The sequence below is a fragment of the Nyctibius grandis genome, chromosome Z (assembly GCF_013368605.1).
Source record: "Nyctibius grandis isolate bNycGra1 chromosome Z, bNycGra1.pri, whole genome shotgun sequence".
In the NCBI taxonomy this organism is placed as follows: Eukaryota; Metazoa; Chordata; class Aves; order Nyctibiiformes; family Nyctibiidae; genus Nyctibius; species Nyctibius grandis.
The window spans coordinates 10,198,374-10,222,029 of record NC_090695.1 but is presented as its reverse complement, the minus strand read 5'-3'; the positions used below and the strand labels follow the sequence as shown (position 1 = coordinate 10,222,029).

At 41.9% G+C, this 23,656-nt stretch overlaps 1 protein-coding gene and 1 non-coding gene across 3 annotated transcripts in view; both read left to right on the top strand.

Annotated features, from left to right (window-relative positions):
• Positions 1-23,656, top strand: part of ZFR (zinc finger RNA binding protein) — a 50,714-nt gene that overhangs the window by 5,680 nt on the left and 21,378 nt on the right. For both annotated transcript variants that reach the window (XM_068423200.1, XM_068423199.1), the window contains exons 3-7: positions 17,148-17,430; positions 19,094-19,238; positions 19,922-20,140; positions 21,415-21,662; positions 22,689-22,880. In XM_068423200.1, the coding sequence (XP_068279301.1) occupies positions 17,148-17,430; positions 19,094-19,238; positions 19,922-20,140; positions 21,415-21,662; positions 22,689-22,880 (1,087 nt within the window). The remainder of the gene's footprint in view (positions 1-17,147; positions 17,431-19,093; positions 19,239-19,921; positions 20,141-21,414; positions 21,663-22,688; positions 22,881-23,656) is intronic.
• On the top strand, positions 9,235-9,371 carry LOC137676976 (small nucleolar RNA SNORA66). The gene has a single exon (XR_011050207.1). It is a non-coding gene; the product is annotated as a small nucleolar RNA SNORA66 (small nucleolar RNA).

Below are 23,656 nucleotides of genomic sequence, written 5' to 3'. Positions count from 1 at the left end.
GGTCACCTGAACCACTGTGTGTCTATTCAGTTTGAAACAAACAACCTAATATTGTCTTGTCTTTCATACGTAACAAATATTAGTATTCTTGATTCAGTGCTGGAGAGAGGCGTAGTTACGGTTTTATTCTGAAGCTGACTGATTGAAATGTGGGGATGCTGCTGGAGAGAGAGGGACATTGAGAAATGTTTGGACAGAGAAGTGTGCAAATGTGGTAGTCTCATTTAATTAACCTTGTGTTAAGATTTTGGTTTCTGTTAAGAATATGATTCTTTCAGTGTCTGGGTTTCATCTTAGTGATATTTGTACTGTGTCCCTGCTTTAATGAGATAGGTCAGATGGGAGATTCTTGGGTAGTTAGGAGTGATTTGTTAACTTTGAATTGCCCTCAAGTAGCATGAATATTAGTAAGTGTTAGTCTTAAGTGCTATCTTAAACATACTGTTCTAGCTTACTTAATATACACAAGAAGCGTCCAGTAAGCTACTGCTGTTTATAAAAAGATTTTGATAGAATTCTTTTCAAATCAGTGAGGTACCACTCTCAAAGGAGGTATGGCAACATTAGAAAGGCAGTAAGGGGCTCTGGGTTTGTTAACGCGGGCTGTGTGCCAGTATTGCAGTTGACTAATGATGGGTAGACAGGGGAGGTGGTGGTAACTGGGGAGGAAAGGTGCCTCACTAATCAGAGGAGCCTTTGTCATTTTTATGAGGGAAGTCTGCCAACTTGTTGAAATTTGCAGCAAGCTTACGTCTTTAGGAACTGAGCACTTGGGGAAGCTTTTCTGTTAATGGTATAGTTATGTCTGTTGTAGTTGTAACCTCAAAACGGATTGATGGTTGTAGGCTTAACTGTGGAATGTTAAATTATGTGTGAAATTTTGTCTGCTATTAAAACGCAACAACGGTAGGTTAAAGTGTAGTTGCATTATTGGTACTAGAAAAGCAAAGAAGTAGCTTAAGGCAGGAAATATAGAATGCTTTAAGCATTGAATACAATTTTCCGTACTAGTGAGGTTTCTTTCCTTTTATAGAGAACTGGCCAATCTTAGCATTTTTTTCTGTTTAATGTGTTCATTAATGATCTGGATGATGGGGCACAGTGTACCCTCAGCAAGTTGGCTGATGACACAAAACTGGGAGGAGTGGCTGATATGCCAGACTTTTGCACTGCCATCCAGAGGAACCTCAACGGGCTGGAGAAGTGGGCTGACAGGCATCTCTTGAAGTTCGACAAGGGGAAGTGCAAAGTGCTGTACTCAGGGAGGAACAACCCTTTGCACCAATACATGCTGGGGGCTACCCGGCTTGAAAGCAGCTTGGCAGAAAAAGACCTGGGGGTCCTGGTGGACACCGAGTTGAATGTGAGCCAGCCATGTGCCCTTGTAGCAAAGAAGGTGACTGGCTGTCGTGGTTTTAACTTGGAGGACTGCTAAATACCACGCAGCTGCTTTCTCACTCTGCCCTGCCCCCCCGGGAGTGGGGGAGAGAATGGGAAAGGTAAAGGTAAAGAGGCTTGTGGGTTGAGGTAAAAACAATTTAAGAATTGAAGTTTAAAAACAATAATAATAATAGAATATAGAAACAAGTGATGCACAGTGCAACTGCTCACCACCCACTGACTAGTGCCCAGCCCATTCCTCATTAGCAATCCCAGAGGGGAGAAAATCCCCAAACCACAGTCCCAGAAGAGAGAGAGAGCTTCCCAGCCAACCCTCATCTATATACTGAGCGTGACATTGCATGATATGGAATATTCCACTGGCCAATTTGGATCCATTGCTCTGGCTGTGCTCCCTCCCAGCTTCTTTTGCACTCACACACTATTAGAGCATGGGAAGTTGAAAAGTCCTTGATTTCTTAGCACAGCTAAAGACTTCGGTGTATTATCAACGTTCTTCTCTTACCAAATCCCATACTAAATCCAGAACATAGAGGTATTCTAGCTACTAAGAAGAAAATTACCTCTATTCCAGCCAAAACCAGGACACTGGCATCCTGGGCTGCATTAGAAAAAGTATTGCCAGCAGGTCAAGGGGGGTGATCCTTCCCTTCTAACTCACCACTGGTGAGGCCACACTTGGAGTCCTGTGTCCAGTTCTGGGCTCCCCAGTATAAGAGAGACATGGGCATACTGGAGAGAGCCCAACAAAGGGCCATAAAGATGATGAAGGGACTGGAGCATCTCTTCTATGAGGAAAGGCTGAGAGAGTTGGGACTGTCTAGCCTAGAGAAGAGAAGGCTGAGGGGCGATCTTAATGTATATAAATACCTGAAGGAAGGATGCAAAGAGGACAGAGCCAGACTTTTTTCTGTGGTGCCCAGTGACAGGACCAGAGGCAATGGGCACAAACCAAAACACAGGAGGTTCCCTCTGAACATCAGGGAATGCTTTTTTACTGTGAGGGTGACTGAGCCCTGGCACGGGTTGCCCAGGGAAGCTGTGGAATCTGCATCCTTGGAGATACTCAAAAGCTGTCTGGCTACAGTCCTGGACAATGGCTCAAGGTGGCCCTGCTTGAGCAGGGGGGTTGAACCATGAACCTCCAGAGGTCCCTTCCAACCTCAGCCACTCTGTGATTCTGTGATTTCAACAGGAAAAATGTCAAAAAGAAAAAAAAAACACCCTAACCCTAGTAGTTGGTACTTTTTTCAGGCATACATAACATCTCAAGCTTGGTCTTTTTGTCTTGCGTGTTACAGTTGTGAACATGGCTGTTGACTAGACTTGAATAAAATCCATGTTTTAATAATGAAAAAAGCAGTATAGGCAATGAGCTGTCCGTTGTGTGCAGCTGGGTAAAGGGAGGTGGATACAGAGCATATATTGCAGACACTGTTACAGACACTTGCAGATATGTTGTGATATACACTGAGGAAAAGATTGCATAGTTTGATTGTATTTAAATCGGGTCATGAGACTAAATGCGAAGACTAACAAAGCAGTAAGAGTGTATTGAAAACATGAGAATATTAATCTTTGAGGTGAGTTATTGATAGTACATGGTTTAGCTATTTAGTGGCAATCAGTATTTTTTTATTTGTAATGAAATGATGCAAGGGTGTTTCTAGAAACAAGGAAGAGGAAGGGAAAGTCAAAATTGCTACAAAGAACTGCCTTTTTAGGCCTTATGTAGTTAAACCATAGAATATGTTACTAGGAGCTACTGAAATTTAACAGAATTCAAGAGGGGATGGCATGTTTGCATGCCTTCAGGCCTGTCTTTGAATTCTTAGTGAATTGCATTACAAACAATGTTCTGTTCACAAAATTCTAATATTAGGAAATAATCATTTTCATTAAAATTCTAAAAAGATATATTCAGTCTTCATTGAAATTTTATGCCGTAGTGAGTGACAGGCTCTAGAAAAACAGAAGTAAAGTCACTTCTAAAGTACAACTTACTGTAGTACAGTATTTCAATTCACTGTTTTATGCTGTTTATTGTCAAGTGTGTTTAGGAGGAAAAAAGCTCACTTGATTTTTTTTTTTTTTTTAATTGTTATTATTTTGTTTTCACTTTGCTCTGCCCAGGTACCATTAACACACCTGAAACTTCATCTGACCAGTTATTCAGTAGTGCCTCTTCCTAGGTTAGGATCTGAAGAAGCAGCAGATTTTAGTGCTTCTTTCAGTTTTTGTAGAGTTAGGTCGTACTTGTTTCAATCTTCATATTCCTAAAAGAAAGACTGCAAAACTGAGTTTTTTGCTGTTCTGCTGCTAATAGAATAATCTATGAAACTTTGAGAAATCTGGCACTTGGGTCTCAACAAATATGTTTTCCGTAATGCTAAAATGTTCAAATGTTCTCAAAAGTTAGAATTCAAGAAATAAGTCTTAATTAGCGGGTTTTTTTTAGTTCAAGATATTTGTATTATAAAAATTGTTTTTAAAGTAGCTTACATGTTGTGCTAAGCTAGCCTGGTAATAACTTCTTTAAACGAAAAAAAAAACCTGCAAGAAATATCTTTTAACAGTTGTAATTTCTGAGGAAGCTGGTAGTTTGGATAGAGACAAGACTGATTTTAGTCCTTTGCCTCTAGGAAGAGAGTTTTCAGTGTTCAATGCCCTAAATGGAGCTGGAATAGCAGCAGCGTTAATGTTTGTGTTTGTGTGTGCGTTGGTTGGTAGTACGGACATGCTGTGGAGATCAGCATTTTTGTTTTTCTTCCGCTTACATGCATGTGAATTACAATTCATTTTTGTTTTTAAATTACATCAGTCACTGTGATGAAGAGCAACACTTAAGGGAACCTTGTGTGTTCTTCCTCCATGTATACCTTTTATGTGCTATGTATCTTTTGTGGAAAATAGACTACGTTTTCCTGAAAGTGTGTTCCTCTGACAGTAATTGCCACAGACACCTTTTTAAGTTTCTTAGCGCATGACTTACTCCACAAATATCTTAATGTGGAAAATAAAATATTTTACAATCTTAAGTCATCTGAAGTTATTATTTGGCAAAATAGATAGCATTGTATCAAACTGTTGTATTTTCTTGATATTGTTAATGTGCAAAAAATAAATAAAGCTTTTTACTTTCAATTTACTTTTTTACATAAAAAGCCTCAACACTTTTTTGCTAGAAAAGACCAATAGCTGGAAATGAAAAAGGACTTGAGCAAAGTGTTCTACAGAAGAGAATTCAGTATTTGTTTCTTAATTGCTTTTAATTCTCTGTCATACTTGGGCTAGTACATCACAGGAAACCCAGACCTCCTGTCAGTCTTGCTGTATAAAAGTAACTAAAAAGTGAGGGTTCTGCTATGTTAGATCTAATAGTTATAGCACAAGTTCTCATCTAAGGTTTTTTTGTGAAAGAATGCTGCTCATTTACAAACCTATATTATAGCTATTTAAGTTAGACAAACCTGTGTGGTTTTGGAACTGGAGAACAATGGTTTGCTAAGTGGACACCAATACTTCATTAATTGCTATTGATCACCAATTTCTGCTTCCTAGCCAGCTTCTGACTTAATAGTTTTAAGCGTGCTGCCAGCTTTTTTTTTACTTTGGAAGTCCATATTTCTTTTTCTATAATTAAGAACACTGATAGTTTCCTGTGTTGAAGATCTTTGTGCAGTTCAGAAAACATTTTTAATTCCTCCTTGAATATTCTGGTTTTTGCCAAGAGGAATAAAAATTACCACAGAAATATAAGATTAATCTAGTTATTTTAATAACTAATATGGAGTAGTGATGGATAATACCTTCTGTTCTGAGGGCTTGTTCTCGGGGTGTGGACTTTTTTGTTGCTAGTTTTTTAATACAACTTGGACAAATGTAAGTGTTCAGACTGGCATTTTCCTGGCTAAATATCCATGTAGGATTACGCTTTTTTTAAAGTTATACTATACCTTAATTGATTTTATGGTGTAGAATTGTGCAGGGAGATCGTCATAACTCTTTGATGCCTCAGTGTTTTGGAGTGGAGACTTTACAAATGAGAAGATGATTTTTACATGTTACGCTGTTTCAGAATCACAGTTCTGAGTGTACACAGCAATATCAAATATTGATGCCATGAAGGCAGATGCAGTGTTAGTCTTATATACAGCTTGCAAAGTACCGGGGCAAAACACGCACCTGCCTTGGGAAAACATACTTTCACTTAGCAAAACGAGTTTCATATACCAGACAGCAAAGTGGACGAGGCCAGTATTTGCTGTAGTGTTTGCTCTGGGATGAACCACCTTAGGGGTGGATGTCAAGAGGAGGGGACCAGACTCTTCTCAGTAGTGTCCAGTGACAGGACAAGGGGCAATGGGCACAAGCTGAAACATGGGAAGTTCCATCTGAAAATGAGGAGGAACTTCTTTACTTTGAGGGTGACAGAGCCCTGGCACAGGCTGCCCAGGGAGGTTGTGGAGTCTCCTTCTCTGGAGATATTCAAAACCCGCCTGGACGCAACCCTGTGCAACATGCTATAGGTGAACCTGCTTTGGCAGGGGGTTGGACTAGATGATCTCCAGAGGTCCCTTCCAACCCTTAACCATTCTGTGATTCTGTGAATTCTTCAAGACTGTGACCCAGTGTGTCCCCTCACCCCCTAGAAGATCAGATTGACATGGAATTGGAGATTAGTGTGGAGAAAGATACGTGGTCACAATTCGATGCAGTCAGTCTGTCTAGGAGGTTTAATTTCATAGTGATATTTCATCATACACAGCACTTGTTCTAATACTAGTGCATCAGAAAGATTAGTATTTCCCATCATTAGTGTCAGTAGAAATTAGATTTGAGTCAAAGGTGGTTTACAAAAAATAACTTTTCTCATGCACTGTAATGCGATAATTGTGAATAAAGAATTAATTCTCTGAATCTTGAGGTTACTTAGGTAGGATATGGAAGATGAGGGCAAGCTAGGTATACACTGAGGTGTAAAACTTTTGAATAGAAGCAAGCTTATTTGGGAGGAGGAAGCAAATAGCATGGGAAATAGCGATATGAATGTAGCAGTTTAAAGCAGGTAGGGAGAGACAGAACACATGAGGTAAGGTGCTGGAAATTACCTTCTGTAGTTGACTGAAACATACATCTACAGAACCTGGAGCCGAACAATTGAGTTCAGCATCTAGACTGTAAACTGGCTCTTGCGGGGATAGTGAAAACACAGTGAAATAGAAATCTGAGTTGGAGGATGAGCATCGAAGAATGTGTGGTGTTCCTAGAAAATAGAAAGTAAAGTCACCTTGGTGGGGAAGCATTGTTATTATTATTAACCTGCAACCCGTGGGCACAAACTGTGACAAAGCTCATACCATCTCTCCTACCCTGGGAGACTCCTAGCCATATGGAAACCCACAATCCTGAACTAAATGAACTTGATGAACTTTTTGTATAGAGATGAATCATAAACTAGTGATATCTGTATATATTTAAAAATGAAAAGGTAGTGGTGATCTGAGTATGATGTGAATGGTATGGAATAAGGGTTGGAATGTCCTGGTTTGGCCTACCCAGGCCAATTTTCCTTTCAGTGATTTTTACTTTCCGCTAAGTCTCTTCTAAGTAACTGCACTTTCTGAAACTAACTGCATGTTTTGCAGACAGTGTCTTGCTTCCAGGACTGATAACGCTCGAAGTTTGTAGTTATCACTGAGGCACCAGTAGGAATGTTATGCAGAAAGGCTCTTGCTATACTTAGTCTTAGAGAAACCAAGGTCACTGCTAAATTCCTCCCTGCTTACGAGTGAAGAGCCAAAGGGAGGTCACACCTGCAGGGAGGAGCATACAGGGCAGGTGACCCAAAATTGACTAACAAAGGTATTCCATCCCATACACGTCATTCTCGGTATAAAGCGGGGGGATCACGACGGTCTCGCTCTCTTTCTGCTATGGCCGGTGTCCAAGGAGGACTCCGTCTGTTTTCCTGCTCCCCCGATCCCGATCTGTGCGTTCCTGAATCCAGCTCTCGACCATCGCTGGGCCCAGCCTGGGCCTTCCCGGAGCCTGCCCTGCAGTGCCGGTGGTGACATGGCTGACTTCAGGGGAGCTTGATCTTGGTTTTGTATATATATTTGTATATATTTGTATATATTTGATTATTTCTATTATTATTACTATACTCTTTTTCATTATTATAGTTTATTAAAACTGTTTTAACTTTCCAACCCATAAGTCTCTCTCCCTTTTCCCTTTCCCTTCGGGGAGGGGGGAGGGTTAATAGAGAGCGTCTGCCACAGGTTTAATAGCCGGCACAGCTGTAAACCGTGACAGATGATCAGCTAAAGAAATAGGTGTTGTATGAATAAAATACATTCTTCTTGAAGGAAAATTTTTGGCGGAAGAGGTAATATAATAGATTTGAAGCTACCAAGTGCTTCACCCATAACTTCTTAAATGAAGGAACGACGTTCATTTTGATAGTAAATTCAAACACTGTAAGAATTGTAATATGAAGTTACATTGAATTGAATGGTCACAAACTGAGTTTGCCTTATGTAAATATTGGTCTAGAGCTCATTTGCTTTTGAAACTGAAGCTGTTACAAACTAAGGAAAAAATTCTTGACAGTGAGGGTGCTCAAACTCTGGAACAGCTTGTCTAGAGCAGTCTTGCAGTCTCCAGTCTTGGACATGGTCGGAACCTGACTGGACGAAGCCCTGAGAAGGCTAATGTAACTTCGAAATAAGCTGTGCTTCGAGCCCTGGCTTAGAAAAGATGACTTCCAAATCTTTGTTTCAACCTGAATTATGCTGTGATTTTTAAGCTCCACTTACTTAATAAAGCCAATTGGACTGAGTGTCTTTTCATGTGAAGAAAGCTGGAATTCCTTGAACTGAAAGATGCTGATAAGGATATTAGAATTTATTTTGGGGAAGAGAATTTTCTACAAAGAAAACTGGCTAAGTTACCAAGTCAATGAGTTAGCTTCTCTGTCTGCTGTGCTGCAGTACCTGTTTGCATGTCCTTAGCCCATAGAACATACAGAGTAATTTGTTTCAACTTTTTCCCACTGTGTTGGGGGATTAAGCTAAACTGAATTACTTTCTTTGTTGTGGTGAAGAACACACATGGGGTTTGTTACCATAGCTCAGCTGGCATACTGTATTTCATTGTTGCTCTAATAAGTTGATCACATGCCTAAATCTTTTGGAGTTTTATTTGTTGGGACTGAGTTGAAATACTTGGATGTGGTGCACTATGAAAATTATTACTTGAGGTAGAGATTAGTGCAATAATTGTAGAGGAGGAGCTGGTAGAGGTGCTTAGTAGAATTAGAAGAGTGATTATCAAATAGGAATAATTGCAGTGGAGTTCCCTAGGGATTAGTTCTAAGTCTTACTTAGTATTTTTATTAGTATGGCAGGTTGTTATATTTGATGCAAGGAAAATATTATTGATACACAGGTAACTTTAGAAGAAGCTGCTCTGAGGAAGCTAGGACGTTTGGAAAGAAAGCACTGTCTGCAGCAGAGCGGGTAGCACAGCTGAAACTTTGTCTGAAATGATGCTTAAGGTTCTTGACATCTGTAGCCAAAAAAAGAAGAATAGATAATACTAGGATAGGTGCACAGATGAACTGCAAGAAAGATCAGTGGAACAGGGAGTCTGGCAAAATAATCTAGGAAGAGGTAAGTTCATCTCAGCAAGTGTGGTAAAGCACTAATCACCAAACAAGGATAAAAACTCTTGTAAGTTAAATGAAGAAGTTGGCACAAAAATCTTTTTATGTAACATATCTCTTAAAAAGGAAGAAGCAGTCAATTCTAGAATGTTTTTCTTGCAGTCTTGCAAACTCGATCACTAGCTCTGCATGATGTTGCAGAAGCAAGGGGAACAGGTTTGCTAAAGTAAACATGGTCATAGAACTATATTAGCCTTAGAAATCAAATGTTTTGGGCTGTTAATTCTATACCATGATAAGGAATTTCGATACAAAAATAGCACAGAAGAAATTAAGCTCTACTAGAATCTTGTTAATAGTCCTCTTCATAATGATCATAATCTCTTCACAATATTAAATACTGAAAACTGTCAGGTAGTTTTAATCATATATATTCTGAGAACAGAAGCATTTTCTTTGATAAACTGACTGATACAGTGTCCTGGTTTGGCCTAACCCAGGCCAGTTTTCCTTTCAGTGATTTTTACTTTCAGCTAAGTCCCTTCTAAGTAACTGCACTTTCCGAGGCTAACTGCATGTTTTGCAGACAGTGTCTGCTTCCAGGGCTGAGAACACTCGAAGTTTGTAGTTATCACTGAGGCACCGGTAGGGATGTTATGCAGAAAGGCTCTTGCTATACTTAGTCTTAGAGAAACCAAGGTCACTGCTAAATTCCTCCCTGCTTACAAGTGAAGAGCCGAAGGGAGGTCACACCTGCAGGGAGGAGCATACAGGGTAGGTGACCCAAAATTGACCAGCGAAGGTATTCCATCCCATACACGTCATTCTCTGTATAAAGCGGGGGGATCACAAGGGTCGCGCTCTTTCTGCTATGGCTGGTGTCCAAAGAGGACTCTGTCTGTTTTCCTGCTGCCCCCGATCCCGATCCGTGCATCCCTGAATCCAGCTCTCGACCATCGCTGGGCCCAGTCTGGGCCTTTCCGGAGCCTGCCCTGCAGTGCCAGTGGTGACGTGGCCGACTTCAGGGGATATATTTGATTATTTCTATTATTATTATTATACTCTTATTATTATTATTATACTCTTTTTCATTATTATAGTTTATTAAAACTGTTTTAACTTTCCAACCCGTAGGTATCCCTCCCTTTTCCCTTTCCCTTTCCCTTCGGGGAGGGGGGAGGGTTAACAGAGAGCGTCTGCCACAGGTTTAATAGCCAGCCCGGCTTTAAACCGTGACATACTGTTACTTCATAGTGTGCTGTGAGCACTGTATCATATTTTGTAATAGTAACTTAAGCACAATCTCATGAAACTTGGAAGAGCCAAGTTCATGCTTCCTGGGCAGGTTTGCGTTCTTTCTCCTTCTCCCATTTTTTTCCCGTTTCCCTGTGTATAACTTATGTGGGTTCTGGCACTCAGCAGACTTTTTTTGTAAGCTCCAATGTTTCTGACATTCTACCATGTTAGAAAACAAGCCCAGCAAAAAAAATTCTCATTGTTTTCTGCTAGGATAATGAGTCAAATCAGTGCACTGAATAACTTGACAAGTAACAGAAGTAGCATCAGGGATGGAATAAAATGGCCTAGCCAGGTTTGGTATATGGGAGGAGGGAAGAATAAGAGTGGGGGTAGCGTGGAGCAAGACTTTTCTTGTTGACAGTATTGGGCTGTTGATGTGTTCAGCTGCAATCTGAGTTAAAGAGTCTGCTGTCTGTTTTCTTAATTTAATGCGTTTTTAGTAGATATCTATGATAATGATAATTACCTCAGAATCTCTGAATATTTTACACTTCTGTACTGTTAGTTATGTAGATAATGCAGCCTGATTTTATAGACTGTCATTCACTTTTACCATCATAAACTAGTCTTCCTGAATTTTCTGATGGAGTCCGATTTCTCGCCATAAACTGACAAAGTAAAGCATCTTCCTGTGTACGTTAAGTAGGAGAAATTGTTTCAAGCAGTGCTGGGAGCTACACCACAGAATCACAGAATCACAGAATCAACCAGGTCGGAAGAGACCTCAGGGATCATCGAGTCCAACCATTGCCCTGACACCACCCTGTCAACTAGACCATGGCACTAAGTGCCATGTCCAGTCTTTTCTTAAACACATCCAGAGATGGTGACTCCACCACCTCCCTGGGCAGCCCATTCCAATGTCTAATAACCCTTTCTGTAAAGAAATTCTTCCTGATGTCCAACCTGAACCTCCCCTGGTGAAGCTTGAGGCTGTGTCCTCTTGTCCTATCGCTAGTTGCCCGGGAGAAGAGGCCAACTCCCACTTCACTACAACCTCCCTTCAGGTAGTTGTAGACTGCAATAAGGTCACCTCGGAGCCTCCTCTTCTCCAGGCTAAACAACCCCAGCTCCCTCAGCCGTTCCTCGTAGGTCAGACCCTCCAGACTCTTCACCAGCTTGGTCGCCCTCCTCTGGACTCTCTCCAACACCTCAACATCTTTCTTGAAGTGCGGGGCCCAGAACTGAACACAGTATTCAAGGTGTGGCCTCACCAGTGCCGAGTAGAGAGGGACAATCACTTCCCTAGACCGGCTGGCTACACTATTCCTAATAGAGGCCAGGATGCCATTGGCCTTCTTGGCCACCTGGGCACACTGCTGGCTCATGTTTAGCCGGCTGTCGATCAGCACCCCCAGGTCTCTTTCCACCGGGCTGCTTTCTAACCACCCTTCCCCCAGCCTGTAGAGCTGCATGGGGTTGTTGTGGCCGAAGTGTAAGACCCGGCACTTGTTCTTGTTGAACCTCATGCCGTTGGTCTCGGCCCATCTATCTAACCTGTCCAAATCCCTCTGTAGGGCCTTCCTACCCTCCAGCAGATCGACACTGCCACCCAGCTTGGTGTCATCTGCAAATTTACTGAGGGTGCACTCAATCCCTACGTCTAGATCATCAATAAAGATATTGAACAGCACCGGCCCCAGAACTGAGCCCTGGGGGACACCGCTAGTGACTGGCCGCCAGGTGGACTTTGCCCCATTCACCACCACTCTCTGGGCTCGGCCATCCAGCCAGTTTTTAACCCATTTAAGAGTCCACCCATCCGAGCCCCGGGCAGCCAGTTTGTCCAGGAGGATGCTGTGGGAGACAGTGTGGAATGCCTTACTGAAGTCTAGATAGACTACATCCACAGCCCTGCCCTCATCTACTAAGAGGGTCACTTTGTCATAGAAGGAGACCAGGTTGGTCGAGCAGGACCTGCCTTTCATGAATCCATGTTGGCTGGCCCTGATGCCCCGATTGTCCTGCATGTGCCGTGTAATGGCACTCAGGATGATCTGTTCCATCACCTTGCCTGGCACCGAGGTCAGGCTGACAGGCCTATAGTTCCCTGGATCGTCCTTCCGACCCTTCTTGTAGAAGGGCGTTACATTTGCTAATTTCCAGTCAGCTGGAACTTCTCCAGTTAACCAGGACTGCCGGTAGATAATCGAGAGTGGTTTGGCAAGTTCATCTGCCAGTTCCTTCATCACTCTGGGGTGAATCCCATCCGGGCCCATAGCCTTGTGGGTGTCCAACTGGCACAGCAGGTCACTAACCGTCTCCTCCTGGATCATGGGAGGTTCACACAGCCCCCTGTCCCTAACTTCAGGCTCTGGGGGCCGAGTCTCCTGAGGACAACCAATCTTGACATTAAAGACCGAGGCAAAGAAGGCATTGAGCACCTCTGCCTTTTCCTCATCCCCTGACACTACACTACCCTCCTCATTCAGCAAGTGGTGGAGGCTCTCCTTGACCCTCCTTTTGCTGTTGATGTATTTGTAAAAGCTTTTTTTGTTATCTTTGACTGTAGCAGCCAAATCAAGCTCTAATTGAGCTTTGGCCCTTCTAATCTTCTCCCTGCATGACCTGGCCACGTCCCTATAGACCTCCCAAGTTACCCGACCCTTCTTCCAGAGCAAGTAGGCTCTCTTTTTTTCCTTAAGTTCTAGTCTAAGTTCCCTGTTTAACCAGGCCGGTCTTTTTCCCCGACGGCTTGCCTTCCTACAGACTGGGACAGCCTGCTCCTGAATATTTAACAATTCCCTTTTGAAGCATGTCCAGCCTTCCCGGACTCCTTTGCCCTCCAGGACCGATTCCCAAGGGACTCGGTCCACCAGCCTCTTAAACAGGCTAAAGTCAGCCCGCCGGAAATCTAAGGCAGAAGTTCTACTCTTGCCCCTCCTTACTTCCCCCACTATCGAAAACTCTAACATTTCATGGTCGCTACTCCCAAGACAGCCACCGACCCTCACATCTCCCACTAGTCCTTCTCTGTTCACAAACAACAGGTCAAGCAGGGCCCCTCCTCTAGTGGGCTCATTTACCACTTGCATGAGGAAGTTGTCCTCCACACATTCGAGGAACCTCCTAGATTGCTTCCTCTCTGCCATGTTGTATTTCCAGCAGACATCCGGCAAGTTGAAGTCACCCACGAGTACAAGGGCCGGCGACCGGGCGGCTTCTGACCGCCGCTTGTAAAACGCCTCGTCCGCCTGCTCATCCTGGTTGGGTGGTCTATAACAGACTCCCACCATAATGTCCGCCCTGCCGACCTTCCCCCTGATCTTCACCCATAAACATTCAACCTTGTCATCCTCACCATCTTCCTCAATTTCAACACAGTCCAAGCACTCCCTAACATACAGCGCTACCCCACCGCCTCTCCTGCTTCGCCTGTCCCTCTTAAAGAGCTTATAGCCATCCATAGTTGCACTCCAGTCATGAGAGTCATCCCACCACGTTTCTGTGATGGCAACCACATCATAACCTTCCTGCTGTACAGTGGCTTCTAGCTCTTCCTGTTTGTTGCCCATACTGCGTGCATTGGTGTAAACGCACTTCAGCTGGGCTAGCAGCCTTGCCCCTGACGCAGGCCTGTCACCCCTAGGTTTATTTGTGGCTGCCCTGGTCTCATCCCCCTCCCCCATCGAACCTAGTTTAAAGACCTCTTGATCAGCCCTGCCAGCTTCTGGGCCATAACCCTTTTCCCCTTCTGCCTCAGCTGTTTCCCATCTGGCATAAGCAGGCCCGGTGCCATGAAAGCCGCCCCGTGGTCAACAAACCCAAAATCCCACCTCCGGCACCAGTCTCTTAGCCACATATTAATCTGTTGTACTTTCATAGTCTTTTCCCTATTTTCACCAAACACTGAAGGAATTGAAGAGAATATCACCTGCGCACCTACCCCCTTTACCAAACGCCCCAGGGCCCTGAAGTCCCTTTTGATTGCCCTGGGACTTCTCTCTTCAATCTCATCCCTACCCACCTGGAATACTAATAGTGGGTAGTAGTCAGAGGGCCTCACCAGTTGAGGAATCCTCCTGGCAACATCCTTTACCCGAGCCCCAGGGAGGCAGCAGACTTCCCTGTGAGTCGGGTCTGGCCTGCATATGGGGCCCTCTGTTCCCCTTAGCAGGGAGTCGCCTATAACAATTACTTTTCTTTTCTCCTTTTTGGAGCTGGTTGCAACCCTCTTACTCGGTTGCTTCTGTTCACGTAGTCCCGTAGAGAGTCTTTCACCTAGATTCGTGTCTTCCTGACACTCAGGAAGACGCTCAGGCTCCAGCACCTCATACCTATTCTGCAGGGGGACGTGGGGAGGGGAGGAAGGTCGGGATGGGATTCGCCTGCCACCCTGAGAAGGGACCTGCCTCCATTCCCCCCCCATCCCCTAGGTCTCCTCCTGCTCCTTGTGGAGGAGGAAGAGGATCCTCCACTACCCGGAGAGCATTAGGCCCGTCCGTTTTCCCCAGGACAGGCAGGGAACAGCACTGCCCGCCATCCTCTTCCTGGGATGCTCTTGTACTCCTTAACCTTTCCACCTCCTCCTTGAGCTGGGCCACCAAGGAGATCAGGTCGTCGACCTGTTCGCACCTCACACAGGTGAGGTCTCCGTTACTCTCGAGTGCCCTGCAGCCTGCCACCTGCACCTCCGCATGCTTCCGCAGCAGGTCCGTTTGCGTTGCCATGTCTTTTCTGGCACCCGCAAGGGACTTAGGGCCCCGCCAAGTGGAAACCATACCTGCCTGCCCGCCTACCCTGCTCGCCGCCCTGCCTGCGAGAGCTGCTGCGCAAACTGCCACGCCCCTGGGGCTGTGCCCTCCCCCGCCCTGGGACACACACAGTCACTGCTGACTCACACAGTCACTGCTGACTCCCCCTCTCCCCTCTGGGCAGGGACTAGTCCCTGTCCTCCCAGAGGCTCTTTATCACCCGATCACAGGGGGTGGTGCTGCGCCCCCTCCTCTCCTGATTCGTTGCCGGGAACTTCCGGGTCCAGGCGGGTCTCGGACTGCTGCTCGGGGGGGCCCGGAGCACGGAAACCGCTCACCCGCTACGGCCCGATCTCTCCCCGCACTAACCTCAGTCGCTGCCGCCGCTGCTGCCATTGCCAACTGGCTCACCGAAGTGTGACCTAAAACACCGAAGTGTTTTAGGTCTTTTCATTCTACTGTTATGCTAAGAAATTGAATATAAAATGAAATGTGATTGTGAGTACAACTCACAACTGAATTAAATTTGGATGGAATGCAAGTGGTCTTCTAAGTAGTCAGGGGCCTACAATGGGGGAAGAAGGTAGAGTCCAGCCGTGGAAGTCCAATAGTGATAAAATTTTCTGTTTCTGCTCTTAAGAATTTTTTTTAATATATTGAAGTTAATAGGTTCTGCTGTAATTAAAATGACAAAATCCGTTTTTTCTAAAAATAATTAAATAAAAATTACTAAAGATAAGAGAAGTATGGAAATGTCTTTTGCAACACTAATAGTATGTATAGTTAAAAGGTGCTTTGTTTCTGGTAGTTATGTCAGACAGAATATTGCAGACTTTAGGAAAAAGTACTATAACTTGTTCCTTTTGGTTTTGAGCATAACCATACTACAGTTCCATTGTGCCACTGAGTATGTTTGCTTCAAGTGAGATTTCATTTTTCTGTTTTCTTCTGAAAAATAGGGGATACTACCTCCTTGATAGGCATGGAGTTGCTTTTGAATTATCTTTTAATAGAGCTATGGAGATGTGAAATCCTATAGAGATTCTTAAATATTATTGAACAACAGTGCAGGAAGTGTACTAAAAAATTCAGAATAATCACTCAGTCTCACTTCATACCATTGTTCCGTACAGTGATATTTTGCCTAGTTCACTTCATTTGTTTAAAAATCAAAGTAACTATTGTAAGATTTTAATTATAATGGACAGTTACACATCAATATGGAACAGTAATATTAGTTTTTGTTCAAATAATTAAACCTTTGAAGCCATCATTTTTTATTTCTGCTGTTACTATTTACTCAGTAAATAGCCACATACTAGTGCCCTACCTGCAAATTTTAGAGAGGCAGATTAGTCTCAGCATGTGCCTGGAAGATTGCCAGAGCTCTGGTAGCAGCCGTCTTGCTCGGTCTGACTGTTGTTTTGATGCTTCATGTTGTGAGGCAGTAGACTTCGGTATGAGCAAGTGGTGCCAACTTTTGGAATTCTAAATTTTTGTGGGAGAAGTCCCGTACCAGAGGTGTGTATTTAAAATGTCTCTGCCTTAAATGTAAGAGTTCTGAGCTAATTTTCATGGAAGTCTTTAGAATCTCATTACTTTAATACGGTTTATTGAAAAACTTCATGCAAGTGCAGGTCAGTAATGAATTCTTGTAGGAAAGTAGTATTTTGCTTAATTTGACAGGTATGTCAGTTTTATTGAAGAACTACTAAAGCATTTAAAAAACTTGTTGGTCATGAAAAGATAACAGTTTAAGACTTCTGTATTATTTTGAATGCAAGACTTGTGTTCCGCAGCTTGAAAAATAACCAACACAAATGGTCCCCTTGCTAAGAAGGTTATCACCTGCATGATATGTGTGCATCCACAGAAACTTCAGAATGATACAGCCTTTTTAATGGGGGTGGAAGAGAGGTAATAAAAGCCATTAAAATGTATGCATAGATAGATAGCTGCTCCAGGTCTGTTTGTAGTATGAATCAAGACAAGTATGAATCAAATCTGGGATTTTGAAATGTGTAGGCATTAGCTTAGTATGTTGGATTAATCTAATTATTTACTTCCTGTCTTTTCCAATATAGCCAGCAGCCAGCTTCGGGTGTAGCCTATTCCCATCCAACTACAGTTGCTAGCTACACAGTCCACCAGGCACCAGTCGCTGCGCACACGGTTACTGCAGCCTATGCTCCAGCAGCAGCCACAGTTGCCGTAGCCAGGCCTGCTCCAGTAGCTGTTGCAGCTGCTGCAACAGCTGCTGCGTACGGAGGCTATCCTACAGCGCACACAGCTACGGATTATGGTTATACGCAGAGGCAACAAGAAGCTCCACCACCACCACCTCCTGTCACTACGCAGAATTACCAGGTGGGTTCCAAAAAAAATTACTGCTGTTGTATGATTTTTAAATGGTACGTTAAAAGGAGGAGGCCTGTTCGGATAAGAGAATGTGATTATATTCTTTTCTTCTGTGAATCACAGTTTGAGTACAACTCAAATTACTTAGTAGCGAAATAGGAATTGACTGCAGTCTTCTATGGCCGGTATAGAGGCTTTTCAGCACTAGTACTGCAGGAGCTAAGATTTAGACATTCACACTATAAGCAATGAACTTATGTTTACCTCCAAGGGATTTTGTGAAACTACTGCTGAGAAGAGTAACAGTGTCTTGTCTCAGCTAGCTTAAATGTTTGAGTGGTGTGCAGTAAATCGAGTCATGGCACTGATGTAGCTGAAAAACTGTGCCAATAAAAATGGAGGTCGAAATAGTTCCCTTGTCAGATTCCTGGGTGCCACAGGAGTTTTTGTACCAAACATATGAGGGTAGAATATTGCCCTAGGAGAGGGCAAAACTACCCTTTGGGTAGTTTTTCAGTACCCCTTCTGAGATCACTGCCTAACCTTGTGTGGCTACAGGCTTCTCCAAAAATGAACTGTTTGTCTTTCATCTTGGATGTTGAAATAGTATGTCTCTGGTAATCATTTTTTAACTTTCTAGTCCTAAATTTCTCAAGGCATTATCTAGATTCTAGTTAGTATTTTGGTTTGTTTAAAAGGACTATACTATTGCTGCATGTTCTCAATTCTTTTGTACAGCTTTTATACTTTGTTACATATGGTAACGAATCATAACAGGAGGCTTTCCGGTAGCACGGCTCTCACAATTACGAGGTCAGTTATTAGATGGATTCGGACAGAAAAGAGAATCCCCTAAACTAAATAAAATAATTCCAGTTTACACAAGTTGGATGGAAAAGAGATTTTATTGATTTTTTTTTGGAAATAAAAAGAATTTTTATACATTAGTACATTTCAACTGCAGTAGTTCATGCCTTGCTACTCCTCAGTTGATCAGCTCTTTATGCTTTACCATAAATACGGTGAGGATGAGAAAATATACGTATATACATATAGTGGCTTCCAGGCCGTCCCCTTCTAAGCTTACTAGCCATCTTGTGAGTTCTAGAGGTGTTCAATGAGCTGCTTGCCTTGCCATTATAGACAAGATATGGTTCCTTAATGGGCTAGTTGATAACCAAAAAGTAAAGAAGGCGCTAAAAGTATCACTTTCATATTCTGAAAAGTATAACCAAGAAAAGCATTGTTAATGATGAGATTTTTAAAGCCAATAGTGGTTCATATTTGTAAACTTGTGAATTTATTGTGGTTTGTAGAAATTCACATTTTGTGGAGATCTGTGGTGGTTTTTCACTTCATATTTTATAGAAATGTAATCTGATACAGTCATTATGAAAAACTAGTGAGAGTAGCTGCTTTTCAGTAACAAAAATAATTTTGTAGTCTGAAAAAGACCATCAGGGTTATTTTCAGGCCTGAAGTATCTGTAAACATAAATTTAATTTCTTTAATGCATTTATTTGTGTACACTGTATCTATAAATGTTTTTTTAAATCTACTTTAGTAGACCACAAGAAAATACATTGTTTCTTTGCCTCTACTAATGACTTTCATTACTCCAGATACCTACTAAAAGCAGAAATTTGCTGGTTTTTCTCTTTTGAATTTTTAGGATTCCTATTCATATGTTCGATCTACCGCCCCAGCTGTAGCTTATGACAGCAAACAATACTATCAACAGCCAACAGCGACTGCGGCGGCTGTGGCTGCTGCTGCCCAGCCTCAACCTTCAGTAGCTGAATCATACTACCAGACAGGTGGGTGGCATGATTGAAACTGCTGTCGTTATACATAGTCTGTGTACTACTTTAATACCTTAAAAATAGTTTTTTGAATATTTCACATTATCCAGATTATTTTTTTTAATTTTGTCACATAATCTATGTCAATGTGTAGAAAAATTTACTGCACCTAGAACTTGAAAATTCTTGTGACATTGCCATAAGTAGCTGTCTCTGAGGTTTGGATTGTTATTTAATGCACTCAGAATGTACTTCTAGGCAAACTTCTTGTTGATTTGTCTAGAAGCCTTGCTGAAGTAGGTTCGTATAGTCAATGGTGGGTTCAGATGATAACTTTATTAGAAAGGCTCTCTTATAATTCTTTAGTTACTTAATGTATGTAGTTCTTTAATTATTGGTATCATGATTGCTACAAAATGTAAATCCTATTTACTTTTTTTTACTTTAACTAGGAATAATAGGAAAGTTTAGGTGTACTTTGTTTTCATGTACTCTGGTAAAACCGCTGAATGAGAATGTTGTTTAAAAACGTGGCAGCACAGTTAAAAAACACAAAAAACCCCAAACAAATCAAACAATAAACCACTTGTTACATGTTTATTCCCCAGCATATCGTTAAGTATCACTTAATATGGCATGCATTTCATTCAACTAAAACATATCAATGTTTGTACACTTTTATTTTCTATCCTAAATAGCTCCAAAAGCAGGATATAGCCAAGGGGCAACTCAGTATACCCAAGCACAGCAAACACGACAAGTGACAGCTATAAAACCTGCAACCCCAAGTCCAGCAACAACTACATTTTCTATATATCCTGTATCCTCTACTGTGCAGCCAGTAGCAGCTGCAGCTACTGTTGTTCCATCCTATACTCAAAGTGCAACATACAGTACAACGGCGGTTACTTACTCTGGTAAGAATTTTACATATTATGTTGCTGGGATCTTTGCAGTTGCTACAGGAGAGGCTTTAAATACTCAGAATTTTAGCAGTTCATATTAAATTACATCATAGTCTACTGAGGAGTATCAACCAGATAAATCATTATGATGGCAAAATATTTTGCTGTATCTTTAAAAGAGGTTTGATGCTTGTATGTGCCTGTTTTGTTACATGTGAGAATATACAAAGCATTGGCATTGCTACATGCACAGTGTTTTGTGACTTACTGTAAGGTTTGGAGAGAAAAGATGGGGGATAGAAAACCGAAGGAAACACATCCACACAAATATTACCAAGGGAAATTGGAAGGGAGCGTGCTGCCCTCAAATAGCAGTTACAGAGACAGGGAGGAGCAGTCCAGTATAAGTCTTGTAAGTTTGGGCTGTCTTGGCCCAAAATGGGAGGAGAATGGGTACTGAAAAAAAACTTTCCTTCAAACATTAGAAATATGAAAAGTAGTTAAAGATGAAAAGATGTTAACTTTATGGCCCGATGGTAATCAGCTGGCATATTACAGCTACCTTGAACTTTTTGTTTTGTTTTCTGTTTAAAAAGGGATTTTAAGACTTCCTTGAGACAGAGCCTGGTTAGAGGATTGAAATAGTTGAATCAGTAGATGTAGAAAGTTTATGGGAAAACTGGCTCAAAGGTATGAAAGCCCAGTTTCCTTGATTTATTCAACTTTGATACTAGAAATCAAGGACTGCATAGCCAGGTTTTAGCAGGCAAGCAACTTCTCTGCACTAAAACAACTTACTTAGATCAGTGAAACAGAATGTAATAGCACTAGCCATTCGTCTTTTGTCTTCATTTTTTTCCCCTTCCTCTGCATGTCTCTCCTCCTTGCCATTTGGAAAATTGAACAGCAAACCTGGTTCTGGAAGACTGCTTCAAGTGGCTTTTGATAAATCTTTTATTAAAATTCTTGTTACATCATACTTGGTCTTACCAGATGTCCCGGGAAATTTCACATATTCTTTAGGAATGCTTTGATGTATCTAACATAACTGCATGTCTGCAAAGATGTGTCTAAAATAAAATATATTCCTGATACAATTGGTAACTATGTATTTGTATACTGTGAAACATCAAGAAAAATTCAGACTGCCTAACAAGACCTCAATAAATCGTTTATATCCTGCCCTGCCCCCCAACTCTATTATGCAACATGTTTTGAATTAGTCTATTATGTAATTAATACATGATGTACAGTGATGTAACATTTAGTTTCTTTTGATCTTTGAGGTACCTCTTATTCCGGCTATGAAGCCGCAGTGTATTCAGCTGCATCGTCCTATTACCAGCAGCAGCAACAGCAACAGAAACAGGCAGCGGCAGCGGCTGCTGCTGCTGCTGCAACAGCTGCTTGGACAGGGACCACCTTTACTAAAAAGGCACCATTCCAAAATAAGCAACTGAAACCAAAACAACCTCCCAAACCGCCCCAGATCCACTACTGTGATGTTTGTAAGATCAGCTGTGCTGGACCACAGGTACTTGTATTATGTAATATTCTGCTATACACTGTAGTCATAATTTCTTGAGCTAAAAAACTGACCCCTTTAAGAATATGTTAATTTTTAAAGACCTGATTCTATACTTCTACTAAAGGAATGATTCAATCAAAATGTGCGCTGTTATAGAAAGAGTTCCTATGAGAAGACAAAAAGATACATCCCCTGAGCATATACAGAGAAGCTTCAGCTGTGCTTTGGACTTCAGAAATATTCTAAACTTTGAATTTTATTTGCTTTTTTAGCATAGCAAACTTCTTAGAAAATACTTTTTTTCAAAACTATGGAATTACATAAATTTTGTGAATGGTAAGCCTGAAAATTTATTCTTCATTGTATTCCAGCAACCCAGTTTAGTTTCACAGTGGGCACAAGTGTGTAGAAAGTAGATACCAATTCATGCAGAGTGTTTATGTGTGTGTCTGGCTAAACAGTTCTTACTTTTTAGGTAAACTTGTCATTATTTCCCACCCTGTCTGCTCTCTAGATTGCCAGTGTTGGTACAGGAACAAGTATCAACTTCTGCATTTCATTTTCAGCACAGCTTTATTTATGCGTGACCACCTTTTGAACTGACTTTTTTTGGTTCTCTGGATACACTTTGTCACTGTGGTCTTGTAGTTTGAGGGAAATTCAAAATCAAGAATAATTCAATGCAATGCAGGAAACTGCAACTGAGATGCAGTTTTCTGACCTTATCAAGTTTTCAGTGGTAGTGTCTGTTGACCAGTATTTGGTTGAGGAAGTGAGAAGTTAGAGGAGAAAAGCCCATATTATATTACCTAAAAGTGGAATCCTGGTGGTGAAGAAAATTTCTTGGTCTTAGAAGTGGCCTGCTAATGCCTTAGAGCACGTCATATGGAAGAAATGTTCAGTGTAGGAAGTGTTTCGTATACAAAGCATGTGTTTTATGCTATGTTCTGTATTACATGTATTCACATGAGTGATGAACAACACATGAGTGATGAAGACAGCTTATTGTGTGTGTATTGTTTATTTAAACAGACTTACAAAGAGCACTTAGAAGGCCAGAAACACAAAAAGAAAGAAGCAGCATTAAAAGCTTCTCAGAACACCAATAACAGCAGCACTTCTGCTCGTGGAACTCAAAATCAGTTGCGCTGTGAGCTTTGTGATGTGTCTTGTACAGGGGCAGATGCTTATGCTGCCCATATCCGTGGAGCCAAGCATCAGAAAGTAAGAGTTTTCTATTGTTCTTATTATACAAGTCAGATGTATGTTTCTTCCCATCATTTTTTCTCATCTTAGGAGAAAATACGCAGAAACAATATAATTTGAACTATTTTGTTTAAAGACGTTTAGTTCTGCTTTTTATTTCAAACTTACCTTTAAGCTCACTATTAGAAGGGCCTTGTTGGGAGAAAGGGCGAAAATTATTGCCATGGCACCAATAAGAAGAGGATGTATTGGGGCAAGTATGCCAATCATGGGAAGAAGGTGTAGAGTAAGATGGGGAAAAGAGTCAATGAGGACATGTGGTAGCATGCTTGTGCCCCCTGACTCTTCTCAAGACTTTTCTTGACGTTCGTCTTATTTGTCTGGTGCTGTGAAGCTTTCAGTACACTTTGAAACACTGTAAGCTGAGTCAGTGCCAAGGCATGGGACTATTACGCGTCACTCGTTGGTAATTCTTACAAAGAGAATTGGCATTTGGGAGCAAGGGGCAATGTCCTGTAGTAGACTTCGTAATGAGTATGTTCGGAAGACTTGTTAAGCGTGTTTTCCCTACTGTTTGGGTGCAGTTAAGTGAGCATTCCGAAGTAAAGACTGCGGGCTGCACTGTGAACCCCTGTGACCTGTGTTTTAAATTTGGCCACACAATAGTAAATGCAATGGCAGTGTAGAATGTTTGTTTACATATTAAAGATTTTCCTCATAACTCTGGAACGGCTAATGTCAGTAACAAATACAGTATTAATGTTCAGCTTTTATAGCTCTTTGCATCTCAGAAC